General features: G+C 45.6%; 1 protein-coding gene across 1 annotated transcript in view; it reads right to left on the minus strand.

Annotated features, from left to right (window-relative positions):
* LOC148522291 (uncharacterized) overlaps window positions 1-22,663 on the minus strand; it is a 105,876-nt gene that overhangs the window by 60,547 nt on the left and 22,666 nt on the right. The window contains exon 3 of the mRNA XM_088474175.1: window positions 110-424. Coding sequence (XP_088330301.1) covers window positions 110-424 — 315 coding nt within the window. The remainder of the gene's footprint in view (window positions 1-109; window positions 425-22,663) is intronic.

A 22,663-nucleotide genomic window follows, 5' to 3' on the forward strand; every position in this document is an offset into this window, starting at 1 on the left:
TACTCTGTAAATGTCCATCTATTAGTCTTAAGGCCAGCTAAACATAGTACATTTCTGTAAGTTGTGCTGTATTATTCTATATACTGTACATACTGACATGAATACGTACCATATACTATGAGGATGAAATTCACTGTGTGCATGGAATGGTTCCGAAGAGTAACTTGAGTGGTGTAGGTCGCGCTGTCCTCTATCGTCAGATATAGGATACGTAATATTGTTCCATTTTGTGTCACCTGCAGACGGTCTTTGTATTTTGCCAAAACAGAGTCTTTTTCCAAATCATTATTTTTAATCTTTGCGAGTATATATTTTTCATTTTCTTTTTCAATACTCCAAACAACATCATGGACGGGTATTGGCAGATAAAATTGTGCAGCCTGGCCCAGGATACCGCTTACATTAGACGGGCCGATACATTCACCTGAACAGAACAAATGGAACTACATTATGTCACCATTTTATATCTTTTACGTACTGTAATACATTACTTTCACCAGGTGCTGCTGCACCCGTATATCTACAAACATTACCGATTGCAAAATGTTAACTACAGTACTTGGGCAAATCAGACCAAAACCCCTTTCAGTCACCGTAAACCGGGATTGTTGACATGTATGTACCCATTGGGAAACAACATCACATTTACCAGTTGATTTGCATGTGGGTAAGAGAACAGCCGGATTAGCATAGTCATTGCTAAATGATCAGGGCTCCTATGAGGCGGGGCTATCACTGGTGGGAGGGGCTTGCTGTATTAGCTACTGGCCCTGCCACCCTCTCTGTATATGATCATACAAATTTACTAAGTGTTAGCAGATCTAGTTGTCCGCAACAGCTATAGATTGTCAGAGGGGCTAGTGTTACCCTAACCAGAAAATAAGCCATGATGAATGATGGCATTCCCTAGATAGAATCGGGGCCTGCAGAGATTGTGAGCGTATACTACGCAATTTCTCTCTGCGCATAATCGTAAAGTAAGCGCACAAACATGCACCTATGCAACCTGCATGCACTTTGCATGTATCAAACTTTACAACCAGATATTTGGAACATGGGAGGGAAGATACCTTCTCTTGTAATCATATTGCATGTGCATGTCTTTCTACTGTGAAGCATTATCAATTCAATTCAGGCTTTATCATTGAGCAAAATATAGGCATGTATTGACAGCAATATAACATACTGTAAATTAAAAAAAAAAAAATGAGATATGGTAAGAACTTACCTTTGTTAACTCTCTTTCTTCGAAGTCCAAATGGTCCACAGAGAGACCTTGGGGGTGTAGGTGGTGGATGAGGACATTAAAGCTTTCAACTCAAAGCATGCACTGGTCCACTCTCCCTATCACCAGTGACCAGTAACATAGCCCATCTGAAGCCAGGTGCATCAAGGTGGGTGTCCTGTGGACCCTATGGACTTCGAAGAAAGAGTTAACAAAGGTAAGTTCTTACTATAACTAATTTTCTTCTCCAGGGTCCATAGGTTCCACCGGGAGACCTTGGGGATGTCCATGAGGGACCCACAGACCGAGTCGAACGAGCAGTAACAGGAAGGCCCACCTGCGTGTAAGCCTGTGAGATAGTCATACGAAGCCATCTAGCCAATGTTTGTTTATTGGCTGGCCATTCTTTCTTGTGAAATCCATATAGCACAAATAAGGAGTCTGATTTCCGAAGAGAACTGTTATGGTCCACATAAATACTGAGGGCATGGACCACATCCAATGAGGCCTCACCAGCCCAGAGGTCTGGAGATTGAAAGGACGGGACTATAATTTCCTCATTAATGTGGAAACTAGAAACAACCTTAGGAAGGAAACCAGGACGAGTCCGAAGCACAGCCCTGTCCTGGTGAAGTATCAGAAATGGGGAGCGACAGGAGAGCGCCCCTAAATCTGACACTCTTTTGGTGGAAGCAATAGCCATAAGAAAGAGTCTTCGCTGTTAACGAGAGCAAAATACTGGCCCTGTCTGATGCTTGGGTAAGCTTGAGGCGCACACAGCCTAAATATGGCACAGTGCAACGCACAACTATGTAGTTCTATAGATGTGAGGCATATGAAACACCCTGATTACACCTGTATTAGGGCAGTATCAGAGAAAAGATATAGATATAAGCTGACAGTTAGAAATAAGATACAGACAGACAGCGCTAGCATAAGTGACACACAATGCAGAAATAGAACTGCAAATTGGCACTACAATTAACTGTGCAGACTCAGTGCCTGGTTGGCTATAGCAGAAAATACGCTGACTCCAGGGAGAGGTATGTAGGGGGACCGACCCTGAAAGAGCTGCGACTGTGCCACTGAAAAAAAATGGCTGCCGGAGACCTGGTCGGAGGAGAACAGCTCAGAGAAGCAAGACCTCAGAGGAGGGGAGGAGCCCTGAGCTGAGGGGAGGAGCCACTTTAATGGGGAATCTGAACTCCCCTTGTTGACACACCATATATCCCTGGTGGTCTAGTGGATCGTGGTGGCTGGAGCCTGAGTCCTCACTCAGCACCTCCAGTCTGTCCCCTGAGACCGGAGGTATGAATGCTTACACGCGGCGGTGACCTGCCTTACCTGTCCCCTGAGCATTCGGCTAGCAGTCTGGGTCCTTCCCTGGGGCCAGCAAGCAAGGACCCCGGGATGCCCACTGTGATCCCCACCCTAAACTGGTGTCGCAGCGCAAACGTCCTTTGGACAGTCTGCTGCTGCGCGCTTTAAGTAGCAAAAGTAAAATAAATAAATCGTAAAATAAAAAGATCTTAGGGCTGCCCGAGCAGCCCCCGCGTAATACTGACCGACTCCGGCAGGGCAGCAACGAAACTACGGTGCCTCGGGGGGTGGGGTATAGGGAGAGTGAACCAGTGCATCCTGGGAGCTGAAAGCTTTAACTGCGTGGTGCCCAGTGTCCTCATCCTCCACTTACACCCCCAAGGTCTCCCTGTGGAGCCTATGAACCCTGAAGAAAATGCAGATAAACATATATAAAACCAAGAGCACTTATTTGGAATTCATTCTGACAATGGTGTTTTTAGAAAGCAGTTATTTTTTTTTCTTAATAATGATGGGCGGCAAATAATGGTTCTATAGCACCTTTTTAGAGGCAGTAAGGTAAAGAAATTAGGACGGCAAATGTCATTCTAATAACGGATGGCCTCCCTTAGGGGTACATTTACTAAAGTGAGTATATAGAAGTGAGTTTTAGAAGAGATATTGCCCATAGCAACCAATCAGATTCTAGCTATTATCTTCTAGAAGGCGCTAGTTAAATGTTAAGGAGACCCTATCACCAGGTCTCCATGGCCAAAGCATTAACACCCCAAGCCGGGGATCTCAGGGGAGGTGGGGATCCCCCAAGAAGGGGTACCCTCTCTCCCGAAACTCCAGGCTTAGGCTGAAGCCCGGAGCTCTTCCCCGCACCCCTGGGCTGAGGGGGCAGAGCCACGATGATGCAATCGCATGGCTCCGCCCCCACAACTACATCATTACCCGGCCATGCCCCCCGCTGTGCGCAGACATTCAACTCCCTCCCGGAAGGAGGGAGCTGAATGTCGGCAAGTATGGTATTATTACTGCTGATGCACAAATGTCTGTAAGCCTTGTCCATGTCCTGCTATGTTCTGTACTGTAAGTAACTTTGTTTTGTTTATACTGTTTCTGTCTATGTACCCTGTGAGGCGCTGCGGACCCCTTGTGGCACCATATAAAGGATAATAACAACGGCTTTTAATTATGTGTATAACTGTATCCTTTATCTTGACTATATATAAACTAATTCCTAGGGTTATATTTACTAAAGTGGTGATGTGATGTTATCCGTAGCAACCAATCATATTCTAGCTATTATCTACTAGGAGGTGCTAGATAAATGATAAGTAGAATCTGATTGGTTGCTATGGGCAACATCTCCACTTCTATAAACCTGCACTTTAGTAACTATACCCCCTATTCTCAATGTGCTGTGATTGCTGTAGAACAGCTTCCATCTCTCTTCCTGTCTGAGTAGCAGAGCCTCGTCTCACCCCTCCCCTGGGCAATGTCTGTTCTACATTCTTAAGATGCTTAAAGAATCGGGACAACGTGTATGAGATGTTGGCTAAATGCTGTGTGATGCTTGTTGTGCATTATCCAGGAGGCTTATAGTGTACGGGGTACATACATACAGAAAATATACAGTATGGTAGTTAGATTTGGTTTGAGGGGAGATGTATCAAGTCTTGGAGAGAGAGAAAGTTGAAGACTTGCCCAGAGCAACCAATCAGCTTTTACCTGTCATTTCAAAGACTGTGCTAGATAAATGAAAGTTAGAAGCTGATTGGTTGCTTTGGGCAACTGCTCCACCTCCTCTCTCTCTCCTAGGCTTGATACACCTCCCTCTTACAGAGAAAATGACACAGTGCAAAGTGAAAGTACAGAAATCATTAGCAGCACTGAGGCTCTGGGGTTACACTGCAGTGTGTGGAGAGGAGGGGGCCGGGCTTCTGGGACCTGAAGACGTCACATGGATTGTTTCTGTGCAGACTTTTTTTGCTGTAGGACTAACGTTTGCTATTTGCCCTACTCTGTACTACATTTCAGTTAATGTAAAACTGTACGAGGGTTACTATGTGTAAGGGGGTTTTTGCTCTTCTCTCTTTTCATTTCCAACCTCCATCTCTTATACACTGAACGTCATACAACTAACAATGTATCTTACATGTAACCCCCCTTCAGTGTGCGGTGTGATACAAAGGTGCATTTGGAGTGATACACCTCCTATTGCCTCAGGCTAGCTCTCCAGGGTGTGGGCAATACCTGAGAAGGGGGTCCCTGCTCATGCAGGCTGTATAACAGTCACATATATAGATACAGGTATAGATAGACACATACAGCAACAGTTCTTTTGAATAACTTGGGCGCCAGACCTTCTCTTATAACAATATACCACTTTATTTCTCTCCTCCTGCACATGAATTTATAGGACAATAATATGGTTACAGCAGCTTCTCCTCTCCCTCCAGCTCATATACTTGGCATGTCAGATGGTATATGCCAATCTTATGGATATGGTTACATTACATCACACTCTTCTTCACCAGCACAGACTTTAAGCACAGTCACAATGAATGCTTTGCATTTTACACACACAGGTCCACCTGGCCCTATGCTGGCTGGTGCCTGTAGTTCTCCACTTCATACATGCAGGTCCACCTGGCCCTATGCTGGCTGGTGCCTGTAGTTCTCCACTTCATACATGCAGGTCCACCTGACCCTATGCTGGCTGGTGCCTGTAATCCTCTCACATAACTTATTTGCACTCTGCCTCTCCTTTGTCTCTTCTAAGACAATATACAGAGTGTCTCATACCCAGTCTGCCTCTCTCTGCTCCTCTTCTCTTTCACATGGGTCAGCAATATACAGACTTTTCTATTGCAGCTATCACACTCTCAGCTGCCGCCCATCCCTATCCTACAGGAATGACTCCTATAGCCACACTGCTACCACAGCGACCCCCCCTCTAATGGCTGCTGGGGGGCTTTTATGCATAAGGGACTCCTCTTGTCCCTTAACAATAAAGCTCCCAGGAAATTCCTCTTCCCCATCTCTTACCCATCTCATGGGTGCTAAACATTTCCTTGGGCTGCTCACGCTGCAACATTCCAACTCTTTCTCTGTGGTCTTTCACAAACTTTGGGGTCCATTTACTAAGCAGTGTTATGAGACAGAGTGAAAAGTGATAAGTCTGTGATAAGGTACCAGCCAATCAGCTCCCAACTGTCATTGGCTGGCACCTTATCACAGACTTATCACTTTTCACTCTGTCTCATAACACTGCTTAGTAAATAGACCCCTTTATCTCAGTGGTCTCACTCCAGACCTCTCTCCTTTGGCGTTAGATGGGCATTGTGGCAGCCACCATGGCCCCGCCAATCTCCCCCTGCCAGGGGAGCACTAGGGCTACATTTCTGCTTCCAGCTCTGACTCTCACCAAAGAGGTCTGCTCTCTCCCAAATTCTTCTTCTCAATTTCTTTGTTCTTCCTCCCCCCTCCTTTCCCTTATCTGCCTGCAACACACCCAGTCTTCCCACCCCTACATGTCTATATCTCCAGCCCCTCCTTTACCTGAAAACTGATCCCCAGGGTCTCAGGAATGTAATATCTACAACAGGAAGCAAGCTTTACCACTGAGAGGGTGTATTTACAAATGCCATCCCCTAGAGGGTGTTACATACACAATTAATTCCCTTATTAAATAATTCTTGTTAGTAAATTATTAGGGATGTGCGCCGGACCATTTTTGCTGGATTTGGATTTGGCTCTGATTCGTCGTCCAGCTGTATACACAGAGGGCTAAGGTCCATGGAGTCACAGTGCCTGTATACACAGAGGGCTAAGGTCCATGGAGTCACGGTGCCTGTATACACAGAGGGCTAAGGTCCATGGAGTCACAGTGCCTGTATACACAGAGGGCCAAGATCCATAGAGTCACGGTGCCTGTATACACAGAGGGCTAAGGTCCATGGAGTCACGGTGCCTGTATACACAGAGGGCTAAGGTCCATGGAGTCACGGTGCCTGTATACACAGCGCGGTACAGCACCAAAAAATAACTTTTTTTTTAATATATTTACAGCCACTTGTGAGTCTCGACACTTTAATCAGTATAGCGCAGTATACATCAGCGTGCAGTCAGTGTGCCCCTTACACAGTCATTTTGCTGATTAAGTGGCTGTGTCCAGAGACTAGTGGCTGTGCTGGCAGAGTATAGCGCAGCATACATCAGCATACAGTCAGTGCCCTCTATAATGTCACTTTGCCAGCACAGTCAGTCACTGTACACAGCCAGCAGTAATATAAGCAGAGCCGTGCGCAGCTTGCAGACGTCAGGATGCTGACGTTCGGCCTCGCAGTGGGTATCAGAGTCGGCTGGAACACCTAAGCCTCGGCCCGGGTGGACTTGGATCCCCGAAGTTCGGAACGGTTCAGATTCTGTGGAATGTGGACCGCTCATCCCTAGAAATTAGAGTGTACAGGTTGAGTCTCCCATATCCAAATATTCTGAAATACAGAATATTTTTAGCATGACTGAGAAAGTTAAACTTTTGCTTTCTGATGGTTCAATGTACACAAACTTTGTTTAAAAGCACAAATTATTAAAAATATAGTATAACATAACTTTCAGTATAGTGTGTATATGAAACATAAATTAATTTCATGTATGTACACAAACTTTTTTGATGCACAAAATTATTACAAATATTGTATAAATTGACCTGCAGGGTATGTGTATAAGGTGTATATAACACATAAATGCATTCTGTGTTTAGATTTGAGTCCCATTTCCAAGATATTTCATTATTTTATGCAAATATTCCAAAATACGGAATATTCCGATATCAAAATATCCCTGGTCCCAAGCATTTTGGATATGGGAGTCTCAACCTGTACTGGTTTCCTGTCATGATACACGATGTTATTGGGCCGGGTGTTGGGGAAAACACTTAACGATATGGGGGTGGTTCATTAGGTCTACATTATCTAGATAGACAATGTTTGGGTAGACAATGGAAGATAGACAGGCAATAGATAGACAGGGTCTGAAGGTCAACACACTAAAGGTCGACTGGTAACAAGGTCGACAGGCAGTAGGTCGACAGGGACTGAAGGTCGACAGGGTCAGAAGGTCGACACACTAAAGGTTGCCTTGTAATGTTGACAGACAGTAGGTCGACAGGGACTGAAGGTCGACACACTAAACGTCGACTGGTAACAAGGTCGACAGGTATGAAGGTCGACAGGCACTAGGTTGACATTTTTTTTTAGGGTTAGACACTTGCTACGACAGGTCAACTAATAACAAGTTCAACAAATATGAAGGTCGACAGGCAGTAGGTCAACACTCAGTCAAATGGTCAACATTTTTTTTTAGGGTTAGTGTCAGGGTTAGGCACTCACTCCGACGGGTCGACTGGTAACAAGGTCAACAGGCAGTAGGTTGACACTCATATAGTCATATAGTCAAATGGTCAGCACTTTTTTTTTTTAGGGTTAGGGTTAGTGTCAGGGTTAGGCACTTACTCCGACGGTTAGGGTTAGGCACTTTCCCCGACGGTTAGGGTTAGGCACTTTCCCCGACGGTTAGGGTTAGGCACTTACTCCGACGGATTAGGCACTTGCCCTGACGGGTTAGGGTTAGGCACTTGCCCCTACAGGTTAGGGTTAGGCACTTACCCCGATGGTTAGGGTTAGGCACTTACCCTGACGGGTTAGGGTTAGGCACTTGCCCCTACAGGTTAGGGTTAGGCACTTACCTCGACGGTTAGTGTTAGGCACTTGCCCCGATGGTTAGGGTTAGGCACTTGCCCCGACGGGTTAGGGTTAGGCGCTTGCCCCGATGGGTAAGGGTTAGGCACTTGCCCCGATGGGTTAGGGTTAGGCACTTACCCCAATGGTTAGGGTTAGGCACTTATCCCGACGGGGTAGGGTTAGGCACTTACCCCGGCGGGTTAGGGTTAGGCACTTACTCCGACAGTTAGGGTTAGGCACCAAGATGAGGGTTAGGGTAAAGATTAGTGTCTCTGCACGGACATTACTATCTAGCCGGCCGGAGTGTGAACAGGAGTAGCTGTTTTATATTGCACACAGCGTCAACCTCTGCCCATTAGCAGAGGCCGATTATCCTGCACAGGGGATATTATCCGGCTCCAAACATCCCAGTGTGGCCACGCTTACACAGGGAGCTGGAGACTTCAGAAGGTGAATATACACCAGCCCACTTCTACTGCATTTATTCAGCGGCAGGATTTATGTGATGTTAACTGGGACGCCAGTATATCACTGCTAATCACGGAGAGCCAGCATCAGGCTTGGTCTGTGAGAACACTGCAATTGCAACAAATTTTTTACTTATTTCAAGTCATTTGATACATTTATTTGTAGCAATCAAATACTCAGCTGTGAACACTGACTATTCTCACACAAAAGTGGTGACTGAACAACATTGAATGTAAAGCCTATTTAGTCATTTATTTCTATTCCATATGATTAATGGGTTAATTATTGTTTCCAAAAACATGCTGCTATATTGATTGTGTTTTTATCTGCATTTTATTAATTTCTATGTTATTTAGATATTTATGTGATCAAACTAATTTTTTGAATTACAGACAAGCCTCCTGTGTCCAAAATAGAAAGCAAACATTGATTTATTAATTATAATCTTTTAGTAAATGGGATTATTTTGTATCACCTAGCGCAGTTAATCAAGATTTTTAAATATTCGGGTTAAAAAAACAAAACAAACCATGTGTTGACCATTTTCATGTCGACCATATGAGTGTTGACCTAATGACCATGTCGACCTTCATACCTGTCGACCATGCTACCAGTCAACCTTTAGTGTGTCAACCTTCTGACCCTGTCGACCTACTGCCTGTCGACCTTCATACCAGTCAACCTTTAGTGTGTCGACCTTCTGACCCTGTCGACCATCAGTTGCTATCGACCTTGTTACCAGTCGACCTTCAGACCCTGTCGACCTTGTTACCAGTCAACCTTTAGTGTGTCGACTTTCAAACCCTGTCGACCTTCAGTCCTTGTCTATCTATTGCCTGTCTATCTTCCATTGTCTACCTAAACATTGTCTATCTAGACATTGTAAACCTAATGACCGGATACCACCTGGCTTTAGGGCCGAATTCAATTACAGTAGGTGCAAAATCGCCAACAAAATTGTCCGATTTTTGCCAACAAAATTGTGAAAATGGCCGATTTTCCCAAAAACAGGCGAAAAAATTCAGAACAAGCCGGAAATTGTGTCTGTACCCCCCCAAAAAATGGCTGACGTGCAGTACATCGGAAAATAGTTTCAAATTATATTATTGGCTGTAATAAAAAGTATTTAGGGTACTTAAATTGCGTCGGTTGGCGGTAATTTGCACATATGAAAAAGGTTTACAAATTAAAAATTAGGAAGAATTTTTTTTCCCAGGCAATTACTGTTCCACGTAAATTCGTTGTACGCTAAAATGGGTGCAAGTATATTTTCATGTCGTAAAAGCGCACTTTTCAAAATGGTTAAAAAAGCGCCTGCTGCAAGCACGTGCAATGTTGAAAACACTTGACGCATATATCGCCCCCTGAAATACGAGACCCATTACGTTAATCCAGTTTTCAATGTTTTGAGATTTTTTTCACCAAAAATTTTAAACTTTAAAAATAAATGTTAGGGTTATTTATCATTTGGACTGGATGGGTCCAAAGGGTTCTGAATGAAATTCCAAAATTTTTATTCAAAAATAGGGATTTTGCATTTTTTTTTCACCTGGCTTGAGATGGTGAAAACAGTCATTTTTCAAACACAGCCTGTATACTGACAGTTAGGAGCCGATTGACTGGCTTAGTGAATACACCACTCAAAGAAACGGTGACATGTATGAGATGTTGGCTAAATGCTGAGTGAGGCTTGTTGTGCATTATCCAGGAGGCTTATAGTGTACGGGGTACATACATACAGAAAATATACAGTATGGTAGTTAAATTTGGTTTGAGGGGAGATGTATCAAGTTTCGGAGAGAGAGAGTTGAGGACTTGCCCAGAGCAACCAATCAGATTTTACCTGTCATTTCAAAGACTGTGCTAGATAAATGAAAGTTAGAAGCTGATTGGTTGCTTTGGGCAACTGCTCCACCTCCTCTCTCTCTCCTAGGCTTGATACACCTCGCTCTTACAGAGAAAATGACACCATGCAAAGTGAAAGTACAGAAATCATTAGCAGCACTGAGGCTCTGGGGTTACACTGCAGTGTGTGGAGAGGAGGGGGCCGTGCTTCTGGGACCCAAAGACGTCACATTAATTGTTTCTTTGCAGACTCTTTTTGCGGTAGGACTAACGTTTGCTATTTGCCCCCCTCTGTACTATATTTCACTTAATGTAAAACTGTACGAGGGTTATTATGTGTAAGGGTTTTTTTAGCTCTTCTCTATTTTTAATTTCCAACCTCCATCTCTTATACACTGAACGTCATACAACTAACAATGTATCTTACAAAATTAATTCCCTTCTTAAATAATTATTGTTAGTGAAATGATAGTGTACTGGTTTCCTGTCCCAGAACCTCGGGGGGACCTCTGGAACTTTCGGGAGAGCAGGAGACTCTCCTGGATCCCGTCCATGTCACTAATGACCCCCTGATGCGTGATGTCACACATTGTGGCACTAGCACCGGCCTCTTGGACCCCTTTACCGGGATCCACAAAAAGTCAACTACTGTATGACTGAAATGAGTGTTCTGCCCTTGTACAGATGCGTCCTCATACACCGAGTGTCTTTACACCGTACGGCGCTAGACACCCGGCATGGCTAAGACATTACAGAAAGTGTAGCGCAGCGTATTTTTATTTAAATTGTGCATCTTCGTCGCAGCAAAAAGCCGCTCACAGTGTACTAGAGACACAGAGCTGTGACCAGGGATGTACAGTCCCCCTGAGCGTGCGCAAAGCAGCTCGGCCAGGGTTTGACACTGGACCGGCCCATCTGCCCTTCGGCAAATGCTGATGGCCAGTCCGGCCCTGGCTGCGACATTAACTGCACAGGAAGGAATTGGTTTTGCACATGTAGAAAGTCGCAGATGAAGCACTCGGATGTACAAATGTCGCACACCTCAGCGGTCAGGGGACGCTAGCAATGTAGTTGTGTCACTTGTAGTTGTTATAATTATGCAAATAATAATTAAGCACTAGAATGGGCACACAGATGGCGGCAGCGGGCATTCAGTCCTGATCATTTCCGCATTTTCAGTTCACAGTGAGATCACGCCTCCAGTCATAACCGTGGCGCATCTGACCCCGGTACATAAAGAGCGACCAACACTGAAAAGGCGCAAAAATGCAACTTTATTTTGGACGCACTGTGCTGCTCATTTGCGCCTGACTGAATGTGGGCTGATGTATGAAGCTCTGGAAAGTGATAAAGTGCAGAGTGTGATAAACAGCCAGCCACTCAGCTCCTAACTGTCCTGTTACAGGCCGTGTTTGAAAAGTGACAGTTGGGAGCTGACTGGTTGGGGGTTTATCACTCTCCACTTTATCACTTCCCAGAGCTTCATACATTTGCCCCTGAAGGCCCTCAGCTAGCATGAAAAAATAAAAGTGACCGCTGAGAACAATGATGTCATCATGTTGGAATGTAGTGACAGTATAGTCTGACCCCTACCAGCAGTGTCAGCGATGCACAGGAGAGATGGAGGGCGATGGGGGGGGGGGTCGTGATAGAGAGGGGGGAATGAGGTTTGGTGGGGAGAAAGCACTGGGGTAGGAAAGAGAATAGGAAGAAAGAGAGAAAGACTAGAGAGAGAGAGGTACTACGGCCATACTATACTGTAGTATTTGGATATGTATCTGTACATCTGATGTAAAGCACACCTGCTCTTATTTATAGTGTAATATCACAGGGCGCCTGATGTAGAAATACTGTAGATGTTTTCTCGGCAATGTCTGTTCTACATTCTTTTAATAAACATTAAAAAAAATCAGGTGAAGGAGGTCGAGAGATGTTGTTATTGCTGTGTGATTACTTTGTGCATTAGTGGGAAGGTGTACTATGTACGTACTATGTACTAACAGGAAATACTACATGGCAGTGAGACGGGGTTAAAGAGCCACGCCCTGCAAATTGAAAGCACAAAAGCCGTAGTAGCAGCACTGACTCTGAGCTTACACTGCAGTGTGAGGGTTAAGGGGGAGGGGCCTCTGGGAGAGGAAGACGTCACATAGGTTTCACTGCAAATAGGTAAAAAGTTATATTCTTTAGAAGCTACATGTACATACTCAGTATTTGCTCTGGTTTATATAACCTCCAACATGTCCCCCTCCATCAGGTACACAATGCTCTGCTCCTGGACTTACCACCTCATGTATGATTGCAGCCACCTGTGGTGACACCTGTCTCATCAATTACCTAGCTCAGCACAGGTGTCTGCAATCATACCTTAGGTGGGGAGTCCAGGAGCAGGGCATATTGTACCTGATGGAAGGGGTCATATTGGAAGGCTTGGATTTAAACTAGGGGTGTGCACCGGCCACTTTTCGTGTTTTGTGTTTTGGTTTTGGATCTGGATCTTTCTTCGTGTTTTGGATCTGGATTGGTTTTGCCAAAACCACCCTTCCGTGTTTTGGGTTCTGGGTTTTGTGTTTTGGATCTGTATTTTTTTGAAAAAAAGCATAAAAACAGCTAAAATCACAGAATTTGTAGGTTTTTCTGCTCCTATGCTATTATTAACCTCAATAACCTTAATTTCCACTCATTTCCAGTCTATTCTGAACACCTCACACCTCACAATAGTGTTTTTATGTCCAAAAGGTTGCACCGAGGTAGCTGGATGACTATGCTAAGCGACACGAGTGGGCGGCACAAACACGTGACCCATCTAGGAGTGACACTGCAGTGGCAGGCAGGATGGCAGTTAGAAAAACTAGGCCCCAAACTGTACATAATGCAAAGAAAAAAAGAGGTGCAAGATGGAATTGTCCTTGGGCCCTCCCACCCACCCTTATGTTGTATAAACAGGACATGCACACTTTAACAAATCAATCATTTCAGCGCCAGGGTCTGCCACACAACTGTGGCTGAAATGATTGGTTCGTTTGGGCCCCCACAAAACAAGCTGGCAATTAATGTGTCCCTGCACAAACTGGCTCTACGGAGGCAAGATGTCATCCTCATCCTCCTCATCCACCGATTCCTCACCCTCTTCAGTGTGTACATCCTCATCCTCACAAAGTATTAACTCGTCCCCACTTGAATCCACCACCACAGGTCCCTCTGTACCTTCTGGAGGCTGGTCTCCCTGGAAGAGCTGATAATTCATTTTGATGAACATCATCTTCTCCACATTCTGTGGAAGCAACCTCCTACGCCTTTCGCTGACAAGGTTCCCGGCTGCACTAAACACTCTTTCGGAGTACACACTGGAGGGGGGGCAACTCAGGTAAAATAGAGCCAGTTTGTACAGGGGCCTCCAAATTGCCTCTTTTTCCTGCCAGTACAGGTATGGACTGTCTGACATGCCTACTTGGATGCTGTCACCGATGTAATCCTCCACCATTCTGTCAATGGTGACAGTATCATATGCAGTGACAGTAGACATGTCAGAAATTGTTGCCAGGTCCTTCAGTCCGGACCAGATGTCCAAACTTGGTCCTGCCTGCCCTGCATCACCGCCAGCGGGTTGCTTAGGATACCTAAGTTTTTTCCTGGCAGCCCCAGTTGCGGGAGAAAATGAAGAAGGAGCCGTTGACGTGTCACGTTCCGCTTCAGCTGACAGTGTGTTCACCAGCAGGTCTTTGCACCTCTGCAGGCTTGTGTCGGCCGGAAAGAGAGACACCACATAGGCTTTAAACCTAGGATCGAGCACGGTGGCCAAAATGTAGTGGTCTGATTTCAACAGATTGACCACCCTGGAATCCTGGCAAAGCGAATGAAGGGCTTCATCCACAAGTCCCACATGCCGAGCGGAATCGCTCCGTCTTAGCTCCTCCTTCACTTTCTCCAGCTGCTTCTGCAAAAGCCTGATGAGGGGAATGACCTGACTCAAGCTGGCAGTGTCTGAACTGACTTCACGTGTGGCAAGTTCGAAGGGCTGAAGAACCTTGCACAACACGGAAATCATTCTCCACTGCGCTTGAGTCAGGTGCATACCCCCTCCTTTGCCTATGTCATAGGTGGATGTATAGGCTTGTATGGCCTTTTGCTGCTCCTCCATCCTCTGAAGCATATAGAGGGTTGAGTTCCACCGCATCACAACCTCTTGCTTCAGGTGATGGCGGGGCAGGTTCAAGAGTGTTTGCTGGCGCTCCAGTCTTCGGCACGCAGTCGCTGAATGGCGAAAGTGGCCAGAAATTTTTCGGGCCACCCAAAGCGTCTCCTGCACGCCCCTGTCGCTTTTCAGAAAATTCTGCACCACCAAGTTTATTGTGTGAGCAAAACATGGGACGTGCTGGAATTTGCCCAGATGTAATGCCCGCACAATATTGGTGGCGTTGTCAGATATCACAAATCCCCAGGAGAGTCTAAGTGGGGTAAGCCACTGGGCGATGATTTCCCTCAGTTTCTCTAAGAGGTTGTCGGCGGTGTGCCTCTTACTGAAACCGGTGATACACAGCGTAGCCTGCCTTGTAACGAGCTGGCGTTTCTGAGATGCTGCTACTGGTGACGCTGCTGCTGTTGCTGCGTAAGGTGATACATCTACCCAGTGGGCTGTCACAGTCATATAGTCCTTAGTCTGCCCTGTTCCACTTGTCCACATGTCCGTGGTTAAGTGGACATTGTGTACAACGGCATTTTTCAGGACACTGAGGACACTTTTTCTGACGTTTCTGTACAGTCTCGGTATCGCCTGCCTAGTGAAGTGGAATCTAGACGGGATTTGGAACCGGGGACACACTACCTCCATCAATTGTCTAAATCCCACTGCACTAATGGCGGATACCGGACGCACGTCTAACACCAACATAGCAGTCAAGGCCTCAGTTATACGTTTTGCTTCAGGATGACTGCTGTCGTACTTCATCCTCCTCGCTAAGGACTGTTGGAGGGTCAATTGTTTAGTAAAAGTAGTGGTGTTCCTACTTCCTCTCTGGGATGATGAACGACTCCCAGCAGCAGCAGCAACAGCAGCAGCGGCAGCAGTAGGCGTAGCAATGCAGGATCCTCCGGAGGAATCCCGGATAGGAGAGTCAGTCATGCCAGTGATATGGCCTGCAGGACTACTTCCGATCCTGACTAAGGAGGAAATTGACGAGGAGGGAGTTGACGGTGTGGTTTGCAGGCGCTTGGATACAACAGGACAACGGGATTTAGGTGTCCCTGGACTGCTTACGGTCTGAGCCAAAGTTTCTGAACTTGACAGTAACTTTTTATGAACGCGCTGCAGGTGCCGTATAAGGGAGGATGTTCCTAGGTGGTTGACGTCCCTACCCCTACTTATTTCACCTTTACATATGGTACATATGGCAAGACAGTTGTTGTCCGGATTTGGATAGAAATATTGCCAGACCAAAGAGGTGGAATGTTTGGTCTTCTGCCCAGGCATGACCGTGATGGGCTTTTTCATCCCACGGACAACAACTGTCTCCCCCGGAGCCTGATTTAAACAAACCACATCACCATCAGAATCCTCCTCGCCAACTTCCTCCTCAGCGCCAGCTACACCAGTATCCTCATCCTGTTGTACTTCAACAGTGACATCTTCAATTTGCATATCAGCAAGTGGACTGTGGGTGCTCCTTTCAGCACTTGCAGGGGGCGTGCAAATGGTGGAAAGAGCCACCTCTTCCCGTCCAGTGCTGGGAAGGTCAGGCATCGCAACCACCACCACACTTGGACTCTCTTTGGGGATTTGTGATATCTTCTTAGAAAGCACAGTTCTTCGCTGTGCTTTTGCCAGCTTAACTCTTTTGATTTTTTTAGTGGGAGGAGGGCTTCCATCGTCATGTGAAGCTGAACCACTAGTCATGAACATACTAGGGATCGACCTTAGCCGTTCCTTGCCACTCCGTGTCGTAAATGGCATATTGGCAAGTTTACGTTTCTCTTCAGCTGATTTAAATGTCTTTTTCAAGGTCATTTTCCTGAACTTTGCCATTTGGGATTGTATGTGCCCTCTACTATGACATTGGGCATCGGCCTTGGCAGACGACGTTGATGGCATGTTATCGTCTATGTCATGACTAGTGGCAGCAGCTTCAGCACTAGGAGGAAGTGGTTCTTGATCTTTCTCTATTTTATTTTTATCGGAGAAAGTTTGGTCCTCCATTTATGTTATATCGATTTGATATATACGTGCGGCTAAACACAGAAAATAAATTTTTTTTTGGTTCGGACTGGAGTGTACTTTGTGGGTTACAGCACCCTTTAACGGTCAAGCCAGCCGGCCCTTTACTTATGACACAGGCGCACTCTTGGCACTACTTTGTTGATGCACGTGCGGCTACTGCGCACACAATTCACAAACACAGAAAATAATTTTTTTTTGGTTTGGCTTTGGACTGGAGTGTACTTTCGGGGGTTACAGCACCCTTTAACGGTCAAGCCAGCCGGCCCTTTACTTATGACACAGGCGCACGCTTGGCACTACTTTGTTGATGCACGTGCGACTACTGCGCACACAATTCACAAACACAGAAAATAATATTTTTTTTGGTTTGGACTGGAGTGTACTTTCGGGGGTTACAGCACCCTTAACGGTCAAGCCAGCCGGCCCTTTACTTATGACACAGGCGCACGCTTGGCACTACTTTGTTGATGCACGTGCGGCTACTGCGCACACAATTCACAAACACAGAAAATAATTTTTTTTTTGGTTTGGACTGGAGTGTACTTTCGGGGGTTACAGCACCCTTAACGGTCAAGCCAGCCGGCCCTTTACTTATGACACAGGCGCACGCTTGGCACTACTTTGTTGATGCACGTGCGGCTACTGCGCACACAATTCACAAACACAGAAAATAATTTTTTTTTTGGTTTGGACTGGAGTGTACTTTCGGGGGTTACAGCACCCTTAACGGTCAAGCCAGCCGGCCCTTTACTTATGACACAGGCGCACGCTTGGCACTACTTTGTTGATGCACGTGCGACTACTGCGCACACAATTCACAAACACAGAAAATAATATTTTTTTTGGTTTGGACTGGAGTGTACTTTCGGGGGTTACAGCACCCTTAACGGTCAAGCCAGCCGGCCCTTTACTTATGACACAGGCGCACGCTTGGCACTACTTTGTTGATGCACGTGCGGCTACTGCGCACACAATTCACAAACACAGAAAATAATTTTTTTTTTGGTTTGGACTGGAGTGTACTTTCGGGGGTTACAGCACCCTTAACGGTCAAGCCAGCCGGCCCTTTACTTATGACACAGGCGCACGCTTGGCACTACTTTGTTGATGCACGTGCGGCTACTGCGCACACAATTCACAAACACAGAAAATAATTTTTTTTTTGGTTTGGACTGGAGTGTACTTTCGGGGGTTACAGCACCCTTAACGGTCAAGCCAGCCGGCCCTTTACTTATGACACAGGCGCACGCTTGGCACTACTTTGTTGATGCACGTGCGGCTACTGCGCACACAATTCACAAACACAGAAAATAATTTTTTTTTTGGTTTGGACTGGAGTGTACTTTCGGGGGTTACAGCACCCTTAACGGTCAAGCCAGCCGGCCCTTTACTTATGACACAGGCGCACTCTTGGCACTACTTTGTTGATGCACGTGCGGCTACTGCGCACACAATTCACAAACACAGAAAATAATTTTTTTTTGGTTAGGACTGGAGTGTACTTTCGGGGGTTACAGCACCCTTTAACGGTCAAGCCAGCCGGCCCTTTACTTATGACACAGGCGCACGCTTGGCACTACTTTGTTGATGCACGTGCGGCTACTGCGCACACAATTCACAAACACAGAAAATAATTTTTTTTTTGGTTTGGACTGGAGTGTACTTTCGGGGGTTACAGCACCCTTAACGGTCAAGCCAGCCGGCCCTTTACTTATGACACAGGCGCACGCTTGGCACTACTTTGTTGATGCACGTGCGACTACTGCGCACACAATTCACAAACACAGAAAATAATATTTTTTTTGGTTTGGACTGGAGTGTACTTTCGGGGGTTACAGCACCCTTAACGGTCAAGCCAGCCGGCCCTTTACTTATGACACAGGCGCACGCTTGGCACTACTTTGTTGATGCACGTGCGGCTACTGCGCACACAATTCACAAACACAGAAAATAATTTTTTTTTTGGTTTGGACTGGAGTGTACTTTCGGGGGTTACAGCACCCTTAACGGTCAAGCCAGCCGGCCCTTTACTTATGACACAGGCGCACGCTTGGCACTACTTTGTTGATGCACGTGCGGCTACTGCGCACACAATTCACAAACACAGAAAATAATTTTTTTTTTGGTTTGGACTGGAGTGTACTTTCGGGGGTTACAGCACCCTTAACGGTCAAGCCAGCCGGCCCTTTACTTATGACACAGGCGCACGCTTGGCACTACTTTGTTGATGCACGTGCGGCTACTGCGCACACAATTCACAAACACAGAAAATAATTTTTTTTTTGGTTTGGACTGGAGTGTACTTTCGGGGGTTACAGCACCCTTAACGGTCAAGCCAGCCGGCCCTTTACTTATGACACAGGCGCACTCTTGGCACTACTTTGTTGATGCACGTGCGGCTACTGCGCACACAATTCACAAACACAGAAAATAATTTTTTTTTGGTTAGGACTGGAGTGTACTTTCGGGGGTTACAGCACCCTTTAACGGTCAAGCCAGCCGGCCCTTTACTTATGACACAGGCGCACGCTTGGCACTACTTTGTTGATGCACGTGCGGCTACTGCGCACACAATTCACAAACACAGAAAATAATTTTTTTTTTGGTTTGGACTGGAGTGTACTTTCGGGGGTTACAGCACCCTTAACGGTCAAGCCAGCCGGCCCTTTACTTATGACACAGGCGCACGCTTGGCACTACTTTGTTGATGCACGTGCGGCTACTGCGCACACAATTCACAAACACAGAAAATAATTTTTTTTTTGGTTTGGACTGGAGTGTACTTTCGGGGGTTACAGCACCCTTAACGGTCAAGCCAGCCGGCCCTTTACTTATGACACAGGCGCACGCTTGGCACTACTTTGTTGATGCACGTGCGGCTACTGCGCACACAATTCACAAACACAGAAAATAATTTTTTTTTGGTTTGGACTGGAGTGTACTTTCGGGGGTTACAGCACCCTTAACGGTCAAGCCAGCCGGCCCTTTACTTATGACACAGGCGCACGCTTGGCACTACTTTGTTGATGCACGTGCGGCTACTGCGCACACAATTCACAAACACAGAAAATATATTATTTTTTTAGCACTTGGGGGGAGCACCCCTGATGGACAGAGCACCCCCTGGACAACACTACAGCACTCCTTTAGGACTGGGACACTGCACAGGACTTTGGAGTGGACACAGCCCCTATGGAGAACTGACTGCACAACACAGTCCAGCCAGCCCCTATGGACTTTGAAGTAGTGGACACAGCCCCTATTAACAACAGCAGCACAGCACAACACAGCCAGCCCCTATGGACTTTGAAGTAGTGGACAACAGCAGCACTACACTACACTACACTACACAGCCCTAACTCCCACCCTCCCTCTTCACTGTCCACAGCCGAGTGAGAAAATGGCGCCGACGTGTGTACCTTATATAGGATCCAAAACCCGCGAGACTCGGAAGGCGGGAAGATGACGTTTTGCCTCGATTTCAGATCCGAGTCAGGCGGGAAAAGTCGAGCCTGACTCGGATCGGACTCGGATCGGGGGGGCTCGGGGGGGTTCGGATTTCAGAAATCCGAACCCGCTCACCCCTAATTTAAACTATACCTGAGTTAAGGCCCCCATACATCAGCAATCTGAAAACAACAATTGAACAATTTGAAGATTTATTGCCCGATCTTAGGATTTCCCAATTGAGCAATCTGCGCCCATACACTACAGATCTTTTTCAGTGATTTGCAGATCGATTGCAGCAAACACAGATCTGGCAATCTTGAAAGGCCCATCATTTTGCTAGAAACGGTCTGCAAATCTGCTGATCATGTCCATACACTAGCAATCTACAGCCCCAATCCCTCTGTGAAATCCAACATGTTGAACAATCTGATTAAACAATTCCAATCACTTTTTGGTTGCAATCTGTGAAGCCCATACATTGCAGATTTTTATACACAATCGATTGCAAATTGCACGATTGCCGCAATCCATCTCTGATGTATGGGGGCCTTTAGTCTAAAACTAAATCAGATTTTCTGTAAGTATGAGGCTATATTCCCCATGATTTTAGGTGTTAACTGATTCTTGTAGTGTTCTCCCCTTGTATCTGGACCTGGCGATCAGTGAGATACTTCATATATCCTTCTCCGTGGCTGTAGGCTGTATATAAATTGGTCATTACTCGATAACGTTAATCTTTATGCAGTGTAATTCCCCTTGTAATCCTTCAGTCGGTCTTTGTACATATTGTAGCACAGGGCAGTTCTATTGCAAAGTTTATCCTCTGTCGTATTTATGTTTTTGCTACTTTAATGAGACGTTGTGTATTTGTCAGAATTACAAAGTACAGTCCGATGCATAAATATTGGGACATTGACAGAATTTTCATATTTTGGCCTCTATTCACCACCACAATGGCTTTAAAATGAAACAAACCAGATGTGATTTACCTGCAGACTTTCAGATTTAATTTGAGGGTAATTACATCCAAATCGGGTGAACGGTGTAGGAATTACAACGGTTTCTATATGTGCCTCCCACTTTTTAAGAGGCCAAAAGTAATGGGACTATCAACTCAGAAGCTATTTCATGGACAGGTGTGGGCTATTCCCTCGTTATTTCATTATCAATTAAGCAGGTAAAAGGTCTGGAGTTGATTCTAGGTGTGACATTTGCATTTGGAATCAGTTGCTGTCGACTCTCAATATGAGATCCAAAGAGCTGTCACTATCAGTGAAGCAAACCATCATTAGGCTGAAAAATCAAAACAAACCCATCAGAGAGATAGCAAAAACATTAGGTGTGGCCAAATCAACTGTTTGGAGCATTCTTAAAAAGAAAGAACGCACCGGAGAGCTCAGCAACACCAAAAGACAACGGAAAACAACTGTGGTGGATGACAGAAGAATTATTTCCCTGGTGAAGAAAAACCCCTTCACAACAGTTGGCCAAATCAAGAACACTCTCCAGGAGGTAGGTGTATATGTGTCAAAGTCAACAATCAAGATAAGACTTCACAAGAGTGAATATAGAGGGTTCACCAGAAGATGTAAACCATTGGTGAGCTACAAAACAGGAAGACCAGATTAGAGTTTGCCAAACAACATCTAAAAAAGCCATTACAGTTCTAGAACAACATCCTATGGACAGATGAGACAAAGATCAACTTGTACCAGAGTGATGGGAAGATAAGAGTATGGAGAAGGAAAGGAGCTGCTCATGATCCAAAACATACCACCTCACCAGTGAAGCATGGTGGTGGTTGTGTCATGGCGTGGGCATGTATGGCTGCCAATGGAACTGGTTCCCTTGTATTTGTTGATGATGTGACTGCTGACAAAAGCAGCGGAATGAATTCTGAAGTGTTTCGGGCAATATTATATGCTCATATTCAGTCAAATGCTTCAGAACTCATTGGACGGCGCTTCACAGTGCAGATGGACAATGACCCGAAGCATACTGCAAAAGCAACCAAAGAGTTTTTTAAGGCTAAAAAGTGGAATGTTATGCAATGGCCAAGTCAATCCCCTGACCTGAATACGATTGAGCATGCATTTCACTTGATGAAGACAAATCAGAAGGGAAAATGCCCCAAGAACAAGTAGGAACTGAAGACATTTGCAGTAGAGGCCTGGCAGAGCATCACCAGGGATGAAACCCAGCGTCTGGTGATGTCTATGCATTCCAGACTTCAGGCTATAATTGCCTGCAAAGGATTTGCAACAAAGTATTAAAAAGTGAAAATTAGATTTAGGATTGTTTAGTTTGTCCCATTACTTTTGGCCCCTTAAAAAGTGGGAGGCACCTATAGAAACCGTTGTAATTCCTACACCGTTCACCTGATTTGGATGTAATTACCCTCAAATTAAA

The sequence above is a fragment of the Taudactylus pleione genome, unplaced genomic scaffold (genome assembly GCF_031769625.1).
Source record: "Taudactylus pleione unplaced genomic scaffold, aTauple2 ptg000148l, whole genome shotgun sequence".
Classification (NCBI taxonomy): Eukaryota; Metazoa; Chordata; class Amphibia; order Anura; family Myobatrachidae; genus Taudactylus; species Taudactylus pleione.